This window comes from Trichoderma atroviride, chromosome 2 (genome assembly GCF_020647795.1).
Source record: "Trichoderma atroviride chromosome 2, complete sequence".
Taxonomy (NCBI): domain Eukaryota; kingdom Fungi; phylum Ascomycota; class Sordariomycetes; order Hypocreales; family Hypocreaceae; genus Trichoderma; species Trichoderma atroviride.
Genome location: NC_089401.1, coordinates 1,816,406 through 1,834,789, shown reverse-complemented (window position 1 = coordinate 1,834,789; position 18,384 = coordinate 1,816,406). Strand labels below are relative to the sequence as shown.

General features: G+C 49.9%; 6 protein-coding genes and 1 non-coding gene across 7 annotated transcripts; 3 read left to right on the top strand and 4 right to left on the bottom strand.

Annotated features, from left to right (window-relative positions):
- Nucleotides 1–492: 492 nt before the first annotated feature.
- On the top strand, nt 493–573 carry TrAtP1_003369. The gene has a single exon. It is a non-coding gene; the product is annotated as a tRNA-Ser (tRNA).
- Nucleotides 574–820: 247 nt separating this feature from the next.
- On the bottom strand, nt 821–1,282 carry TrAtP1_003368 (uncharacterized protein; the record flags this gene model as incomplete). The annotated part of the gene is made up of 1 exon (XM_014087864.2): nt 821–1,282. One exon carries the CDS (start codon nt 1,280–1,282, stop codon nt 821–823), a length of 462 nt encoding a protein of 153 aa, XP_013943339.1.
- Nucleotides 1,283–1,771: 489 nt separating this feature from the next.
- TrAtP1_003367 (uncharacterized protein) lies at nt 1,772–3,375 on the bottom strand (the record flags this gene model as incomplete). The annotated part of the gene is made up of 2 exons (XM_014087863.2): nt 1,772–2,978; nt 3,038–3,375. The coding sequence occupies 2 exons, from the start codon at nt 3,373–3,375 to the stop codon at nt 1,772–1,774; spliced, it is 1,545 nt and encodes a 514-aa protein (XP_013943338.2).
- Nucleotides 3,376–3,483: 108 nt separating this feature from the next.
- Nucleotides 3,484–4,526, top strand: TrAtP1_003366 (uncharacterized protein). The gene is made up of 4 exons (XM_014087862.2): nt 3,484–3,721; nt 3,946–3,980; nt 4,040–4,097; nt 4,196–4,526. Exons 1-4 carry the CDS (start codon nt 3,631–3,633, stop codon nt 4,372–4,374), a joined length of 363 nt encoding a protein of 120 aa, XP_013943337.1. The 5' UTR covers nt 3,484–3,630; the 3' UTR covers nt 4,375–4,526.
- Nucleotides 4,527–8,810: 4,284 nt separating this feature from the next.
- Nucleotides 8,811–13,793, top strand: TrAtP1_003364 (uncharacterized protein). The gene is made up of 6 exons (XM_014087860.2): nt 8,811–11,139; nt 11,207–11,485; nt 11,560–11,784; nt 11,848–12,645; nt 12,729–13,287; nt 13,349–13,793. Exons 1-6 carry the CDS (start codon nt 10,694–10,696, stop codon nt 13,499–13,501), a joined length of 2,460 nt encoding a protein of 819 aa, XP_013943335.2. The 5' UTR covers nt 8,811–10,693; the 3' UTR covers nt 13,502–13,793.
- On the bottom strand, nt 9,629–9,880 carry TrAtP1_003365 (uncharacterized protein; the record flags this gene model as incomplete). Its single annotated transcript, XM_066111853.1, has 1 exon — nt 9,629–9,880. The coding sequence occupies one exon, from the start codon at nt 9,878–9,880 to the stop codon at nt 9,629–9,631; it is 252 nt and encodes an 83-aa protein (XP_065967932.1).
- A 24-nt stretch (nt 13,794–13,817) lies between the features above and the next one.
- TrAtP1_003363 (uncharacterized protein) lies at nt 13,818–15,486 on the bottom strand. The gene is made up of 3 exons (XM_066111852.1): nt 15,046–15,486; nt 14,430–14,974; nt 13,818–14,370 (listed from the first exon to the last, which is right to left on the bottom strand). The coding sequence occupies exons 1-2, from the start codon at nt 15,390–15,392 to the stop codon at nt 14,743–14,745; spliced, it is 579 nt and encodes a 192-aa protein (XP_065967931.1). The 5' UTR covers nt 15,393–15,486; the 3' UTR covers nt 13,818–14,370; nt 14,430–14,742.
- Nucleotides 15,487–18,384: the final 2,898 nt, after the last annotated feature.

Here is an 18,384-nt window from a genome sequence, read left to right as displayed (position 1 = left end):
ACAACGAGCAAATCGAATCCTGTACTGTGTTACAAGTACCATCGCCACGATGATGACACCTTTTTTATATGTGGCCGATGAAGCGGAAATACGTCTGGCATTGAAGAATGAGTAGGAAGAAGCATAAAATTCCTAGAAAAAGCCATCGTGTTTGATTCCTCCGGCCAGCCTGGCTTACAGCCTAGAAATCTCTAGGAGTGGGTGAATCTAAAAGACGGGCTTCTATTTGGCGGAAATTGGGTTAGATTTGCTGGTTTAGAGCGACCATGTGCCCGAATATGTGAGTGCCCAACTCTTGGCGAAACCTTGAATGATATAGAATGCATTTCTTTTGGGAAAATAGTACTCAAAGCTGCGATGCTTCGTCCCGATTCGCTGCGGCAAGATGTCGAGAATCTGTTTTGCGAACGTTTGTAGTCGCATGCAAATTGCGGGGCTGGCTGATCCCTTTGATAGTGCTTATTTGCACCCTTACTAGCAATAAGCTTAATAGGCGGAGTGCCAGAGTGGTTAATGGGTATGACTAGAAATCATATGGTTTCGGCCTCGCAGGTTCGAATCCTGTCTCCGTCGGCTTATCTTTTTTTGTCCCTTTTCACCTCCAATGTCTCTTCATACATCATTTCTTTCTTTCTCCTATGAATGTTGTTTCGTCACCAATTAAAACCAATTACAGTCAGTTGGGTGCCTAGTATCTTTCCAATTACACAAAATACATTTTTCTTGTGTACATATGGTTTCCACAAGCCTTGTTAAAACGCCTTCCCATATGTTTCTCCCTCATCAATATACAGCAACCACATCACCCACTACTTCTAATCTACATCTTTTTCAAAACGCCATTCTCGACATACCACCCTCGCGCCCGATTCCCAACATTAAACAAAAACATCAGCCGTATAATGATCAACACCGTACACAGCTCCACGCAGTAAATGCACTCCACCGTCCCATCAGAAGTCCCCTTCAAGCACGCAAAGTTCCACACCAAAAGCACCATTTGGCATCTGCGCCAGAGCCGAATGTCGTCTGCGTAATACATGACTATCGCGGCCATGGCCATCAGTGCCACCATGAGACTCAGCACCTGCTCGAGGACGAACTGGTCTCGAAAGAGGTAATAGTCTTGTTCGCTGCTGATCTTGTTGAAGAGCAGAGATCCGCTGAGGGCGCGGTTGCGGAGGTTGACGTAGCCGGTCCAGAGTGTGATGGCGGGCTCTATTTTTTGGAAGAAGAGCCTGTACATTGGGTGAATGTATGAGACGGCGTTTGAAGAAGCCATTGTGAGGGGTTGAGAAGAGGCAGTCAGTGTAAGTGATGATTTTGGGTTGTCAATGTTGACTGGCGTTTCAGGTATCAAGTAGAGGTACAGAATTTGCAAGTATGTTTTCATTTGCAGCAGATGGCAGCAATTCGCAAGCTATTTATTCAACACCGGAAACTTCATTCAGGCTTCTTCTGCCTACGAAGAATTTTTTTTTTTTTTTACCCTTCTAATTATCGTATACAGCCAAGACGAGGCCAATGCTCCATTCCGCTAGGCAGCCGCTCAGCCGCTCCACAAGATCAGGAACTGGAAATTGATCAAAAGACGGAACAGAAATCAATGGGCACTCATACTAAGCCGCAATAGGTTCTGGCCGAAATTTGTTGTTGGGAGTCTACACTAATAGCTGGGCTGTGTAACACATGATGATACAGTAAATAATATACATTGAGCCGTCTCTAATAGCCTCTTTCCAATCACTTTACACCATTGAAGAAATTTTCTTCAAGCCTTTGTCAAAGATGCAGCCGTTAGTTTTGACAGACCTTCTTGAGCCTGCTTCACCCCATCGGGAAATTCCATCTGCTTGCTCATCTCAATGCACTGATTGTACTTCTTCCTCGCCAGCTCCGTCTTGCCCAGCATGGCTGCCACGTCTCCCCAGTTGCAGAGCGCAACAGCACACGCCTCGTCGCACTCGGGAGTACGATCGTCGCCCTTGACATCCTTGGCGTGAACGTATGCGTTCTGTGCCCAGTTCAATCCCGCCTCGAGGAATTCCTTGCGCGTCTTTGGCATAGAGTCGTTGAATAGCTCCTTGAGACCCTCAGACGGCTCCATTGTGCCTGCAGCGTAGAGAGGCTGCTGAGCAAATGCCGCTGCCAGGTTGTTCATGATGACTGCTCGGTGGCAAGGGCTTTCGCACAGCCGGAGGGCTTGGAAGAACAAGGGGATGGCGAGCTGGAACTGAGAGCGGCGCTCATAGTCTCGACCCAGCGATTCCATTGATCCTCCAAGTTCTTCGGGGCTGAGCCACTTTTCTTCGCCGGGTTTGGGACCCTCGGTTCTGCGCCTTCGGAATTCTTTCAGCGAAGATTCAACTGCCCAGACGAGATGAGCGTGAGACTGATCGGGATTGAGCACATGCTCATCTGCGTATAATTCACCCAGCTTGACGCCTGTGGAAATGGCCTTTAAGAGTAGTCGCTCTCGTTTGTGCCACAGAGTCTCGATGGGCTCTGCAGGGGCGGCTTCGTCCTCCTCCTCCTCTTTAGCCTTGCCATCAGAAGCGGGTTTCGTTGCAGCGACCTGTTGTTGAGCCTCGCCAACATATCTTCCCTGGTCGTTCACTTTTCCGTCCTTTACAGACTGTTCCATGACATCAACCCACTTCCTGCAGTCTCCGAGAACTGACTCGAGCACGTCAATGGCAGCTTTGTGGCTGTTAATCTTCTCAAGCCAAAAGGCCACTTGTATCCTGATGCCCAGCACCTCGTCGGAGAAGGGGTCTAGCCCAACTTCTGCGCACTGCTCCATTGCCTTTTTGTAGTATCTCAGAGCAAGCTCGGGATCGGGTTTGTAATTGGTGTAGTAGATGGCGCGGCGCAACGTGTTTGCGACAGGCTCCGGGTATCTGCTGAACTGCGAGTTGTAAAAGGTATTGATGTAGGCTCGGATCGCTACCGCAGAGAAGACGAATGTGAATATTAAGCTACGTAGTGTTAGCACAGCTAATTTATTCTGCAAGAAAGAAATCGTCTTGATACATACAGAAGAATGTTCATGGTGGTCACGGCCGGGTTCTCGCGATACGACCGCCGGATGCCTTGAGGGCTCAGCGCCACCACGAGGTTTCGCAAACTGACCCCGAGAGCGCGCCCAACGAACTGGCGAAAGGTAATCTGAGGCTTCCCAGGCGTCTTGTCATTATCTCGGGGCGATGGAGTCGTCGATTGGAGTCGTCGCTGTTCGGGGCGCAGAGCCACAACAGCCCGCAGGTGGACGGTCGCCGTGGGCGATTTGACCTGCACCGAGAGCAGCCCCGTCGTGGCATGGCGAAGGCATTTGCCTCCAGCCGGCCGCAGCGAGGCAATTGCAGATACTGACATGGCAATTGCAGCAGAGATGCTGTGGCTGGAGCACATGCAAATGATGAAGCTTCAAGGCTGGGAATCTTTCCCCATGACGGCATGCGAGCGATTCTTTGGTGGCATGTGGTCCGTGCGCTACTCCCATTCGCACTCTATGCCGAGGTGGGGGAGAAGCAATGAAATGGATGCCGAGCGAGACATCAACTCTTCCCTCATTCTTACGCTCTTTTGCCTCACATCGCATAGACTCTAGGCGAGAAAAATACAGAAAACATGTCTGGAAGATTTGAGCCCAAAGTTCCCGTCCAGCTGGACCCTCCAAAGGACGACCCGATATCTCTTGGAGACTTGGCCAAGGCTGACGGTAAGACTCTGAGCCCCTCCAGTTCTGCCCGTGATGCCGGTTTCGCAGCCCCGGGGCATCAATATGAACAAGGCGCAGCAAGAATGTCATTATAGCTGTGGAAAGTCATTAAACCATCTCAGTCAAATGAGTAAAGACGATGGTTTCTGCACCAGTCATTCTTCATGATCTCAACATCTTTTAAAACACCATCTCATGAACCCTCGGCTAATTCGGTCTCATAGGCACAAACGGAGAAAAGAGCTATGTTGCAATCAAAGTACTCCCCCAGAATATTTATACATATCATCAGCTAGTATAACTAATAAATCTCTGCAGGGCAAAGTTTATGATGTGTCCGGCAACAAGATGTACCAGCCCGGAGGCTCATACCATGGTACGTAGCACATCCATACTCATATCACAGTGCACCATCACTTTCATCTACCTATGCTGTCTCGTAAACATGCAGTTACGCTAACGATACAAATTCAGTCTTCGCCGGCAAAGATGCTTCCAGGGCATTAGGGATGACGTCTGTCAAGCCGGAAGACGTCCGACCAGACTGGCACGATCTTCCTGATAAGGAAAAGGGCGTTCTTGAGGACTGGATAACCTTCTTCTCAAAGAGATACAACGTGGTGGGAGTTGTAGAGGGAGCCACCAACCAGTAAGTGGCTGGTGTTGTGTGTCAGCATAGTATGTATATATGAGATGTGAGCTTTGAAGAGTTGGCATTACTTAATACTACACCACAACAGTCATTTTGTTTCTGTAATAGCTTACTGTAGCACGCGCTGGAACTATGTCTATGGGTAGAACAACCATGTGCCAGAACCGGAATCTCAGCAATCTCATGGTGATATATTGCATGCATACTCCGAGATGCCGAGTTCGCCCACATCCATGGTGCTTAACAAATGACCCTCGCTATCCATCCCAAACTAATATTCTGCAGAAGGGAATCCACTCGGTCAAAGCAAGACTCCCCCATCGCCGTCATAAATACCGTGCATCAGGCTTCAATGTCATAGCTTACAGTGGTACAACCACAAAACCTAATGCCATGTGAGTGGGCCGTACCACAGACTACTTGTAGGATGGACATCGTGGAGAGATTCTATTCAGCTAGGCCGAGCCTCAGTATGTATACGCCCACATCTCAACAACCAACAAGAGAATCGATACGAGTCATGTTCAGCCCAAAGTCCCATACATTCATGTAGCATAAGTCCTTTGCAGGCCCTCACAGCTTCCACAAGTAGGTACCATACGCCCCCCCTCCTCGTCTCGCCAAATTCGCACCATAGTGAGAGCTATTTACGCATCAGCTGGAGGCATAAACGCCACGCCCAAGCAGTGGATCGAATTGGGCAAAACATGCATTCGCCTGCGTTGGACTCCCCCGGAATACTCCACGTCACTGCCAATGCCATCTCACCAAGCCATCTGGATATCTCCGCAAAGCAGTAGGAATGGCTTCCGTGTGGGCGAGTGTTATGCGCCGTGTAACCTATGCACACTCCTTGCGTCACCATAGCTGCTAATTTCAATTCGCTAGACAAAGCGTCAAGGGCAAGGAATCATCTCACCGCGGATTTTCCACATGCATATCTCATCTTATTAGCGTCGAGGGGTGCCGTCGTCTACCACGTCGAATGTATGTATCAATCAAGCTATCAAAACATCACTCCCCCCTCGCTCTGTTATTAGGCCTTGTCAGTTCTCTTTCTTCCACCCCAATCTAGACCCGCCATCAGCCGCAAATCCTTCCAATTATATACGAATCATGCCTTAATGCCAATAAACAAGTTTCGACGTACACTCCTCTGAGACCAGGACATCGGCGACCACTAGATGTACATACCCCCCTACCCCCCTACCCTTGCTCGCCGAGCTTCATGGTTATTTTCATCGGGATGTAGCAGTGACATCCCATCAAGTCCCCCGATGCGATACACCCTTGGAAGTACACTCGTCGCACGGTACGCTTTGTCTCCATGAGTTGCGGAGCACCTTGACGCCCAGACACCCGTGGTTGGGATCGTTTCGCGCGAAGTGACAGTAGGACTTGAGCCGTATTTGCGAGTGATTACAGGTGAACAAGAACTCTTCCCAGTCGCACATGGTGGTGGCCAAAAGGTCAAAATAGCGTAGTCTGTTTCAGCTGGAGAGAGGGGAAGGAGGAGCGAGATCACATTAGCAGCGATTCGATACGTGTGGTGACATGTCATCTCAATCTTACCGTAGGGTTGCAGTGAGGGAAAAAAAAGAGCTTGGTATGTTAATATTATCGTCTTCCGTCTTAAAGTTGGAGATATCTTGCAGTGCCCAACTCTAGAAAGTTTGAAAGAACAAGAAGCAAAATGTATTTGAGAAATGGGATTGAGAAACCTTTTATGTCTACTTTGTATGTACTTCTCATGGCGCTCGAATCGGCCACATGGCGTTCGTTCGCCATGTCGTGGCAGAATTGCTGCAAACAAATACATCACCCATTCACTCCATCCGGTCCCCCAGAGGCGCTGAATCACAAGTGCCTTGGCTAAACGCCGCAAGGCAGATGTCGTGGGATGCCATGATGGCAACGCCCACGCTCTAAATCCGAATGCGGATTTCTTAGCATAAGCATGGCGAAAGAAGGAAAGATGATGGCCAGTCAAATGTGTCAGCTACGTGGTGTATCCATGTATCCCTGTTGATTTCAAACTGGTTGATTCTCACAATTAGACTTGCTCACTGAAACCCGCAAAGAGTAATAAATGTTGTGCAACATGCCTGGAGCCTATGGGAAAAGAGCTTCTTCGTTAAATGTAGTGAGAGGAGAAAACAGCCGTAGTACAGACTGATCTTAGATCTTGGAGTACCATTATCTAGCACTTACCACCAGATGCATATGCAGATGAGCAAGGCCTTTTTCTAGACCTCAACTTTTTCGTATTCTGGTGGCTGGGCAGCTGAGACCTGCATAAATACTTTCCCAGCTGCGTACGCGCGTTGTCGAGAGCCGGATACCAACCCATGTTAGGCTGAATTCCAAACAGTGACCCAGCCCAGCCCAGCCATCGGCTTCTTGCCCATCGTAGGCAGGCTACATGTATGCAATGCTTGCCATCTCTTCTTGCGCGCCTATCATCTCCGCATCCTTTCGTTAGCCGAGGGACTGCCCCCCTCCCCGATCTTTCCACGTCTCTTCACATGAAAATCATGGCACAGACGTCGAGTGGTATAGGTGTGTAATGCAAAGCTACACGGAGCAAGGGGAAAATCCCCCGAGTGGCGCCTCCTGTGTCACTCGGAAGGCGCATGTTCCAGTGCTGTTATGAATATGAGGCATGAGTAAGTACTGAATTTCGTCCACAAAGCAGGGCAGAGAGTAATTAGATGGGGGCCACGATGCCTAGATTTGGTCTTATTGGGACTGGACGTGGTTTCCGGGTAGCTGGGCTTCGCCTATCATATACGAGCGAGAGTTTGTGGATGCGATCTCATGGATACGACGAGTCAGACACTCCAAGGTCGGAAATCCGTGCGTGGTAATGCTGCTCCAGTGACTCTAAGCGACGCGGATGACGACGCATGAATCTCTCCCAACGGAAGAGTAGTAGTAGATCTTATAGTATATACATTGGACCCATCCCGGTTTGGCAGGGCATGCGTGGGTCACACGATCCTGGCGGAAGACCGGAGCATTTCCGTAAAGAACAAATCAATATTGCTGCAACAACCCCCCCCTTGGAAGCTTTCTCTGTTCTTAGCTAGTTGCATATGGCGAGCGACCGGTGTGACATGAGAGAAAAGCAATTATACGATTAAAAACAGGATTTCCCCCTTCTACTTATTGAGCTCCGTCAGTATGCAGCCGGCAGGCTTCCCCGGTCCAGCGATGACTTGGGAAGAATTTCAGTCTGGAAGAAGTATGTTATGCGAAGGTTTTCGTAATTATAGCTCTTGCTAGAGCTTTTCAGATGCACCGTGATGCTGGGGGGGTTCAGTAATCTTGATATTCGATGACTATCGATACCCCTTTCTACCGAATCTGCTATTATAGCAGTGGTTTGAAATTGAGACCTTTTCTCGAAATACCCATGAATGCCCACATGCGTTCCAAGAATGCGTCGACTGTTCATTCTTGCCTGGTGGATTAGCAGATCCATAATTGGCGACAAGGGCCTTTCTTTGAGAGCGATAGGTGACACAAAGTGATGTTACTGCTTCTCTCGGATGACTTACACAGCACACTGTAAACCAAATATATTTGAGAAATAATATCACGTGCGTCTCATTTATTACAAAAAAGAAAGCAATTGAGATATCGCTCAGCATTATATGGCAGCAGTCTCTTTATGAATAGCATCTACCTTGAAACAAATCGTATCCCCTGCAACTGTATCATTAGTATATGCCCCATTTGCCCCATTCGGTCAGTAGACAAATACTGTATGTTTTCACGACAGCTCATCGCTGCCAATACGGCTTGTCAATGAAAATGTTTGTATTGACAATAAGTGCCATACGCTATGTTTGGTGAGAATTGTGAGTTTCTTTGTGGCGAGAATTAATAAGGTGTGTACCAGAAACATAGGTACCCATGTGTGCAGAAGTATCTTTTATATAGGAATGACCCACACAGAGTAAGAAGCTTTTATAAAAACAAACGATGAAGAGAATAAAATTACCGAGATGGTTGCAGTATTATCTTTTTCATTAACATCTGGAGATAAAACAACGTGGGCGAAGATATAAGTCAGGTATAAAACAAGCGATTGGAATTTTTTAGTACAGAAAGCTGTATGTGGCTTGTAGCAAACAAAGCCCACCTCTGTAGCTATTGCTTTGAATACTCGTATTCACTAGCAGTGGCATTCTATAGTTGAAAGACGCACCAAGCATTATACAGTTTACTGCTGTCAGTGTAAGCACAAGGCTGTCGCTACATGTTCATTCCAATACTCTCACAGCTGCCCAAGGGTTTAAAAAAAAACAGCTGCCCGAATCTATTTTTAGTCCGCTTAGATCAGGCTGCGGCATTTAGCGAGAGATATATTTATTAATGAAAATGCAGATATGGCGCTGTTGCTCCTCTCTTGCATCACTCCGCCTGACATTCACGAGGAGTACATCGCGCCATCTAGCGAAAGACTATTCTAGTATAACTCATCTCATACAAATCAGATGGCGCCTGTTTATACGAAAGAGCTACAAAGGGTCTGTATTCTCCAGCATATGTCGATTGATGCCATCTCAAAGATGAGGGCCGGAGTCTACGGGCGTCAACCCACCCTACACCTGCCTGCTACAAGCTTGTACATTTTACAGTTACTACGTGCCTACTAGTACCTACCTCACTATTATAACATGGAACTCTAAGCTAATCATGGCCGTCTTTTCAGCGCCCGCCAGGGGAAGCTTTTGATATCGCTTGATTAGATGAGCCAAACCCCAAGCCGAGCGTTGGCCTATAAACCCGACATGAGGCAAACTGTTTGCCTTGCCAAGAAAACCGGGGCAGCAGCCTCAACTCATGCAACAGCACAGCAGGTGATGATGGACAATAACAGGAGCCACAAAATTTACAAAGCCGCAGTTGCGCAGTTGCGCAGCTCATCAGACCCGCAACGTGGACGTGCCACGAAGCGGCGCAAAGACGAGCGCAGATGGCGACACGAGTCGTGTTTTGTGGCATGGGCCGAGGGCTGTGCTGGCAGTGACATCTGCACGACACGCGCCAAGTTGGTTGAGGGCCAAGAGCATCTCTCTGTGTTGAGGAATGGAGGAATGGAGGGGGAAATGGCAAAACCACGACTGCTCGAAGAAGAAAAGGAGAGAAAATCCCCTGGAAGTCAAATGGAAAAAGGCGGAACGATTGGGGTGGCATGCTCTACATGGGCATGATGCGACAGATGGCTGCCGGGAATATCGCGAATATCACTTGGGGGCGGAAAAAATCTTGGGTTTCGGCTGGGTCGCGGACGCTCCTGCGCCTGTGACGGTGGCCTCGCGGTTGCCTTGCGGTGGCTGCCTTGGTAGTCGCGGCTGCCTTGCGCTCATGGGCTGCTGCCATCGCCAGAAATGGTCCAGAAATGCCCTTTGCGCGTGCGCTATCGGTTGGATTGCGCCGTCTGATTGGGCCAGCGCCAGATCCCGTGCTGTGCCCGTGCCCGTGCACTGCATCTGCATTGCGTCTCACCGAAGGCCAAGTGAGGCGAGAGGCATTTCATCATCGTCGGTTTCAGTGCCGGATATCGGCCGCCCTCCCGGATCGCCAGCGGTATCGACGACGCCTGACTGGCTGCTGCGCGACGACATCCGCGTCTCGAGCCCCATCGGCGCAGCATTTTGCCAACAAACCATCTGGCTGCCAGCGCTCATCTCAGCCACCCCAAGGCCCTTTTGATCCTGCACCGAGTCGTTGACCGCCAGCTGTGGACGCTGCCAGCTGTTGCTCTTATTAGGCGGTTGCCTCGCCGGCGTCTCTGGTTGCCTCGTCTTGGACCCAGGCCCTTTCGTCTGTCACTGGTGCAAAACCACGGGACAGACTTGGCGGTGATGCTCGACCCAGCACGGCGCCCTTTCGCTGGCTAATGCTGCCCGTCCTGGCTCTGCTGCGTGTGCATGTGTGCCTTGACGCTCGTCTTTGCTCCTATTTGTTACTCAGTGTTACGCTTCACTCCCGCTATTGGGGCTGAGGACATCTGCAGACCGACTCAGGCCCCTCGCATTCCGTCGTGCTCCCAATCCCACCCCGCTGATTTTGAATCCTCGACGACGCATATCGATTCTCCTGATCAACTGGGCAGCGCAAGACATTTTTCAGGCCCTTTTTCCTTTCTTCCTTTGTCGACACTGAGACTAGATATATCTCGTCTCTACTCCGTCCACATTCGCCACAGAGGCAGACAGCCTATACGCATACATCACCGGACAGGCGGTGCGCAGCCACGCAGGTATACTCCGGCCAACGGCCCTATTCGCACTAGCTTCTAGCCCATCATGATTCCTTCTCGTGGGGAGAACCCTCTTGTCTCATACTCTGATACTATGTTCTATGCCTTTTACTCTGGGTCGGACGATCCCTGGGTTCCTGCCGGCGTCATCCAGCCGGCACAGGCGTTGACTCCGTCTCGCTCGTCCGCGTATGCCTACAATCCTGGATTGCGCGGCTTCCAAGACTTCAGAGGCCCTCCTGTGCCCTCTGATTGCGAAACCGCTCTGGACTCTGGCTATGGGGGCAGCCGTACTATATACAGCGCCAATGAGAGCGGCACATCGGTCAATGAAGGCGATGGGTATACGGAAGGTGGATTCCACGATATCCAGGCGACAGATCAGCCCATCGACATTGGGAGCCTGAACCTCTCTCCCGCAGCAGCTGCCAGTGCGAAACTCCTCCACTGCGACGCCTGTGGGGCTAATGTCAAGACGAAATCAGAACTCAAGTACGTTTGGCATACAGCAATTATGCTCAGGCTTGCTCCTCGTCACCTAATTACTAATAGGTCATAGAAAGCATGATCACAGGCATAACAGGCCGTATAAGTGTGATTACAAGGATTGCACCAAGGCTATTCGGGGATTCAGCACGACCAACGATCTCACTAGACACAAGAGAACGGTCCACCGTGAGCATGATAGCAATGCGCCTACCTTCATCTGTCGCCACCACCCTTGTACCATTAAGAAGGAGAAGCTGTGGCCAAGGGCTGATAACTTCCGCAGCCATCTTTATCGCTCTCACAGTATAACGATTAAAGCAGATGATGATCTCAGAGAATATCGCTACTAGTATGTGCTATCCATTCTTCATATCTGATTCCAAGCCGTCAGATATAGGTTACATGCTAATATCTTGTTCGCAGCCCAATACAAACGAGGCCGCATGAAATTCGAGATGGCAGGACAACTGCTGGCATCCGTTCCGAATCGCGATCAGCACTACCCTCTCATGCGACTCCTTATACGAGTCGCCATAGTGACGGCTTCCAGGGAAAAGAAATCGGGTGGCCAACTACTGATAGCCTTCAAGACTTTTCAGCCCGCATTCATGGTATAAATGAAAACGATTTTGGGCAACACCGTGACCAGTATGTATTTTTGATATGCCCCATGTTCTACGACAAAGTAGCTAAAAATAACATGTACAATAGGCCAGATGAGGCAGAGTTACATGCCCTCCGAGGTGTGGGATCATCGGTTGCTGATGTTGATCCGGAGTCTCGACCGACACAGGTGCAAGATTCGCCTGATTTGCGAAGTAGCCAGCTTCCAACGGGCGCATTAAGCCAGTTACAAAAGGAATCTTCAAAGCAAAGTCATCTTTTATTAACTCGAAGCGGGTGCGACTCGCAATTGGCGCCATCAAATACCCTAGATGGCCTCAAATTGCCCTCGGCTCTTGGTCCCCAGTCTCTTGTCAGCGATGTTGTCGCTGGGACGCCAGTACGTGAGGATTCTTTGGAAGAATCCATGGCGGCGCTCCCTGACGATGAGCCAGCACAAGAAAGTTTTGGCCAGGATGAAGGCAACCCAGTCGAGGGCGAAGATGAAGTGCTTGGCCATCATGATCCACTAGCAATTGAGACCATGTCGCTCGTTTCATCTAATCAGGTGAAAGACAGTGCTCCTCAAAGCGGCATACCTGAGCTCCAAGAAACAGACAATGGTCTAGAGAATGATTTCAGAGCGTCTACACAAGAACTTGCCAACTCGTTCGATACTGCGAAGCGTCTAAAAAGCATTCTGTCAGATAAGGATGGCTTGGATAAAGTTCTCTCACTTCTCAAAAATATTCCTAGAGGTCTACTAGAGAAAGCACTAAATCATGAAGAGCCGCAGCCGCCGCAGCAGAATGAGAGTGTTGCCCCCAATGACCAAACAGGGAGCCCGAAAATGCAAGTAAGGTGTACCAAATGCCACAAACCATTCTCACGGGCGTGTGAACTTAGGTAAAAATCCCATGACATCCAGCACTTTGGCCTCATCTTTGTGTTTACTCATGAAAGCGGCAACTAATATATCATCATTACAGGAAGCACATGAAACGACATGAAAAGCCTTATGGATGCACCTATAAAACGTGCCACAAGATGTTTGGTAGTAAGAATGACTGGAAGAGGCACGAGAGTAGCCAGCATTTTCAGATGGAATCCTGGAACTGTGATGAGCCGCGCTGCGACAAGGTCTTGCCTCGTCGAGAGCTTTTCAAAACTCACCTCCAGCAGGACCATCAAGAGACAGATAGCCAGACAATTGAGAATAAGCTAGAAAGCTGCAGGCTGGGCCGCCATTGCGACCCACGCTTCTGGTGCGGGTTTTGCGATCAATTTATTGAGATCAAAGAAAAGGTGGTCAATTCGTGGACAAAGAGATGCGATCACATTGATAATCATCTATTTGGCAAGGATGGGCTGGCCAAGAAAACCATGGCTGACTGGTGCTATCTTGAAGATAAATTGGCAGAGGGAGATTCTGAGTCTAGCAAGAAGCCCAAGGCTGCGGCAACTTTGTCGAGATCCGTGAAGAAGCGAAAGGCAACAGACGATTTGGACGTGCGTTCTACAAAGAGATCCAACGTTCTCTGGATATGCGTAAGTTGCTACACATTTCCTTCTTATTGTATGCAGTGTGCACAGCTAACACGACGATTAGTGCGCCTGCAATCATTCTGAAAACTACCACGTAAGCAGCCAGTGCATGAACTGCTGTCACAAGCTTTGCAGTCACTGCAAAATGGAACAACTTCCGGATTTTGAACACGAGGCCGATCTAATGAGCCAAGAGGTGGAGGAGAGGGTAGACTAGGGAGAAGTGGCGGCAGTTGCCGTCGGCCGATGATAATCTTTTTTTGGATATCGGAGTCAAATTCGGATTTTGTTTTCCTTCCCTCCCCCCAAGCCTTGCAGATAGACTGTGAGGGTACCTACATTAGCTTCCAAAGTATTACTATTATTACTGCCGAGACGATGCAGTGTGGTTGTGTGGGATGCGCAGCCTTGTTGATAAAGTTGTTATCTTTTGTATGTGTGTGCGTTGTGTGTTGTTTAGCCATGCGAAAAAAAAGTCAATTCAAGCGATTGTGTCTTGAGGCGCAGCCAAAAGAGTTTGAATGAATCCTTGTGGGATAAGCGCCGTCATTTGTGTGTGAACGCCAGAGTGCTACCAAGTGCTACCGAGTGCTACCCAAGAGGATCCGAAATTAGACGCTGCACACAGGCATAGCCTACTAGGCGAGTAACGTCTAGGAGAAAAGGAGAGATGTACGTATAGTAGTCTCTATCTAGATAGCAGCGGGAAAAGGGAGAAGAAGAAAAACACAAAAGAGGCGTCTTGGTGCCTATTGTCTTGGCACCAGCGCAGAGGGTTGCCTTTTTTCGGTCTCTGAGAACGCCCTGCAAATGGTTCTTTGGCGAAGGATCCCACCCTCTTCTTCTTTCGGTGAGACATTTGACGTATGTCTGGGACATTTCACCTGTCTCTCTTCCGCCTCGTAATAGTGCATTAGCGTTTCGGCGAAAGCAAAGTGGAAAAAAAGAGAAGTCCTAAATAGTCCTAGGCAGAAAAAGGCCTTTGGAAAGGGGACCAAATTAGAGAGAGAGAGAGAGATAGGCAGAAAGAGGCGGGATGAATGCAGCGTTGTAGCCGATGCTACAGTCTGTTGGTTGAGAATCTGGCTATTGGCCGGGTTATCCGTCTTGGTCCCAGTATCATCACTAGCAAATTTCTGTCTGACCTGAGCTTACCGCGAACGGCTCTCGTCCTTTTTCGGAGAAGTGAAAGACGGCTATTTCCAGAACAAGCCTGGGTGAGCGCTTGTCCGAGACACATGTCTTCTCAACTTGGTAAGTCGGAGTACTGCTCGCATGTACGGGATGCTCGTATTTGGATGCCGGTAGGCTGATACCACGTGGGGAGAGTGAGATGGACAGAGGATGGTGGGTGCTACCATTTTTCTTTTCCGCCTTCAAAGACGGAATCTCTTGTTTCCTTTCCAGAAAAAATTGGGATTCCGTTGTCCTTGGTCTATTTGTGTGTGTAAAGATGGATTAAGGTCCACCCCGTAGACACGAAAAGGGCCGGAGCAATGCCCCGAATGTGGATGGGTTCTGGATATGGATTTGTGAGGTCATGTTACTTCGAAGCGACTTTCGTGCATTAGCTGGCATCTGCTTTCCGCCAAGGTGATGAAGGGCGCCTGTACCAACACCCGCAGAGGGCTGTGTGCTAGATGTAAGAAAGGACGATGCTACGGCGCATCTGCACGATGAATATATTAATCTGAGTCGTCATTCAAGAGTGAGATTTGGCCAAGGGAAGAGAAAGAGGCATAGAGAGAGACTGGTGCTTGCATGACGGGTAATGCACTCCGGCTCTCGTAGGAGCAATACCATGCAAAAGGAAGAGACTTGTTAGCAGCGTGCATGCGCTGCCCGAGCAACAACTGCCAAGTTGAGGCAAGGCGCGTTTTGAGCTTAAGCAGAGATTCGTGCATAGTAAGCCATATTGTCGATATGGTTGCCAGCTGAGCGTGAAAAAAATGGTTTAGCCAAAGAGATCTGTTTCCCAATGTTGAAAGAAGGCAAAAAGGCGCCAGCGTCAAGGATGCCTGCAGCCGAGGTAGTGGTACTCCGAGCGATGCATAGGTAGGAGATATGACGACGGAGGCTTGACTGCTGTACCAGCGACATGGACGCATTGCATGGAGACGGAAATGTCGAAAATAGGCACGGGGTAAGTACCGTGACCAAGACCCCGAGGCAAGCCATCACATTACTGTGGCTACACTCCAGCAAGTCGTTGGACGTGTCGGTAAGTGGTCTCGCAAGTTGCACCAGGCAGCCAGAGTCAGTCCATCGGTTGGGGGCCGTCGATTCAGTGCCGTTTGTCATCACGGTGCCTTGTCTAGATCGTCTCGCTTTCGTGGTCTGTTTGGCAACAATGGATCGATGATTGGCGCCGGGTTACAGAGGCTGTTCTTCTGCGGGGCTTCACTGAGCAGCAACGCAGAAGGATTCGAACTGGTAAGAGCTACGATGAAAAATAAAGATGACAGATGAAACACAAGATGGGATGAATCGCCGCCCGCTGTCAGCTTGTAGACACCATCCTTGATGCTCTAAGCACCTTTTTTTTTTCTGGATACCGAGTAGGCTCAGACAACGACACAACGACACCAGGCCTTGGCGATAGGCCTGATGAGTCGTAATTTTGCCTTGTTTGTGTTTAGGGTGCTGGCTTGGTTGCCTGTGCCGGCCTCAAGGTGAGCAAATGGCGGAAATGAAGCAGGAATAATCTCCAACACGCCCCCGCGATAGAGAAAGGCACCGATTGCTTCACACCTGATACATTGCCTTTTTTCCCTAGGGCCGGGGCTGCAAGGCGACTTCAAAGGCGTAAGTTGACCCAAAGTGAGATCGTGAATGGGTACTTTGTACACGGTGCTAGTATCATGAGTGCGAAGCATGTACAGCTAATGCATCGCGAGATGGTAACTGATACAAGCCCAGGATGAGCGGCCGAGAACCCACGTGGCTAGGTACCTCCCGAGGGGGCGTGTCTGTATCACCATCAATCCTAGAGCACCCACTGCTAGTCTGTACTGTATGTACTTGTACGAGTTGGTAGGTATATAGCGGCATACCGCAGTCTTGGGTTTGGGCTAGCCAGGGCTTGGTTGAGCGCAGAGGTTGAGCTTTTGCAACATACAATGCACCCACCTGTGCTGTCCGTAGCATGTCGAGCTTATGACATGCGCAGAACAATTTCTGCTGCCGAGCATGGAGCGAGCGACTTGACTAGAGTTTGGCCATGGACACGATGGAGAGTACCTAGATGGAGCGTTACACAAGCCGAGACCCCTGCCCAGTCCGGTGCCAATCTCGGGGTTGAGAGACTCCGGAGAGGGTCTGTCTCGAAATTGCCAGATTGGAACTCCGGCATGCCTGTAATTCTTGAATCTGAGATGTTCAGTAATTTTCACCAAGCCTTGAGATGTGTGGTGGGGGGAAAGGGGATATGACGATGCAGTGGAGAGCAGGTATTACAGCGTCGTGGAGGGGAAAGGAGGGGCAGGGCCAGGAGACTTCAGCTCCGTGTAGCTCCTTTCCATGTATAGTTCATTATTAATCAGGTGTCTTGAACGGCATACTGTAACTATACAGCTCCAAGTAGATGGTGATGGAATGCTTGCCCAAGTCATCCCGGGCTTGAACAAGAGCAGCCAATAGTCCATCGCGTTTCGTGGTGCTTCGCTCAACACTGTCCATCACCGTCGTCGGAGACATAATGGCCTTATGGAAGCACTGTCAGAGTGTTGGCTAGTATGCTAACTGGGAAATCTCGTAGAAGGTTACTCGGCACCGGCTGTACCGAAATGGAGCTCCTGCGGGCTGGCACACCAAGACGGCGGGCTCACAGTGCAGCAGAAAGGTTTTTCGAGGACTCATCCGTATCCGAGCAGCGGAAAGTGTAAGTATTGGAAAATTTTGGCTCTACACCATCAAAGGAGATCGGCGAAGACTAGCATGTGTGTGTTGATGGACCCTGTCCTGCGCTTGCAAGCCATCGCGATGCAGGCTTATCCCTGTGTAAGTGGCATGCCAAACATGAGAGCAGGGGCGCCACCAAGCTGGCGCTCTCCTGTGCGCTGACTGACTCCCGGTTACTGCCACATCGAGAAGTACCATAGTTGTCTGCTTGAGCTTGTGTCTTGGGTGTCTTGGTCGATAGAATTTCAAATCCATTGCAACGATACCAAGATGCTGCTCCGATACCCTTGAAAAGCTTAAGACACTCCCCGGCCGGGCGGAGTCGGACCTGATTCTTTCTGGTCCCTCACAGACGTGTCTGGCACCTTGCCATTGCGCCTTCTGGATCCTGGCCACCTAGCTTCATGCCCATACCCAAAGATTGACATTGGTGACAAGTCATGTGTGTCTCGGTCGGCGCCGCTCTGGCAGGCTTTTGGCCGCAGTAGCCCCAAGAGTGTTATTGGTGCATTAAGCGAAGCTGAAAAACTCGGGGGCTTGGTAAGTCTCGTTACGAGGTCTGATGGGAGTGGTGTTGCGATTCGAGCAGATGTGCATCTCGGTGCGTGCGAGGAGGAGCATCACTTTGAGCCTAGGTCGTAATTTCCAAGCTGTTCGACCAGCCTCAGCCCGTGGATTCTGACTGTATCGGCCGATACAAATGCCCGTCACGATTGATTAAACCGGACTTGTCCCATGTTGCATTTATTTTTAGAGCTTCTCGCGCCACAGTATTCGTCTGGCCAGTGAAGGCATGCGGGCCATGGCATATCAAGACGTGGCCGGGTTGAGGCACAGCAGAGAGCTGAAGCCAGGAGAACAGCAAGGGAGACGGCACATGTCTGTGGAATCGGCGTCTTGCTCGGCTTCTACTGTATCATTCGAAGCTTGCCATGGACTTCTAGCCAAAAGCAATGTTTCCTGCGTCCATGCCTGCTGCCACTGACGTATTGGCAGCCAAGCAACTGATGCCACTAGTAGTCGGCGATACAGCTAGGCAAGATGCTGGCTAGCGTGTCAATGCAGCGAGCGGCTATCCAGCACTTCCCATGGGCCCAAAGCACGCACGGTGAAGCGGCGAGCGAAGTGCGGCGAGCGTAGGGCGGACTACGCAGCGGTGGTGGCACAGCGGCTAGTAGTACTACCAGTAGTGCCTTTACC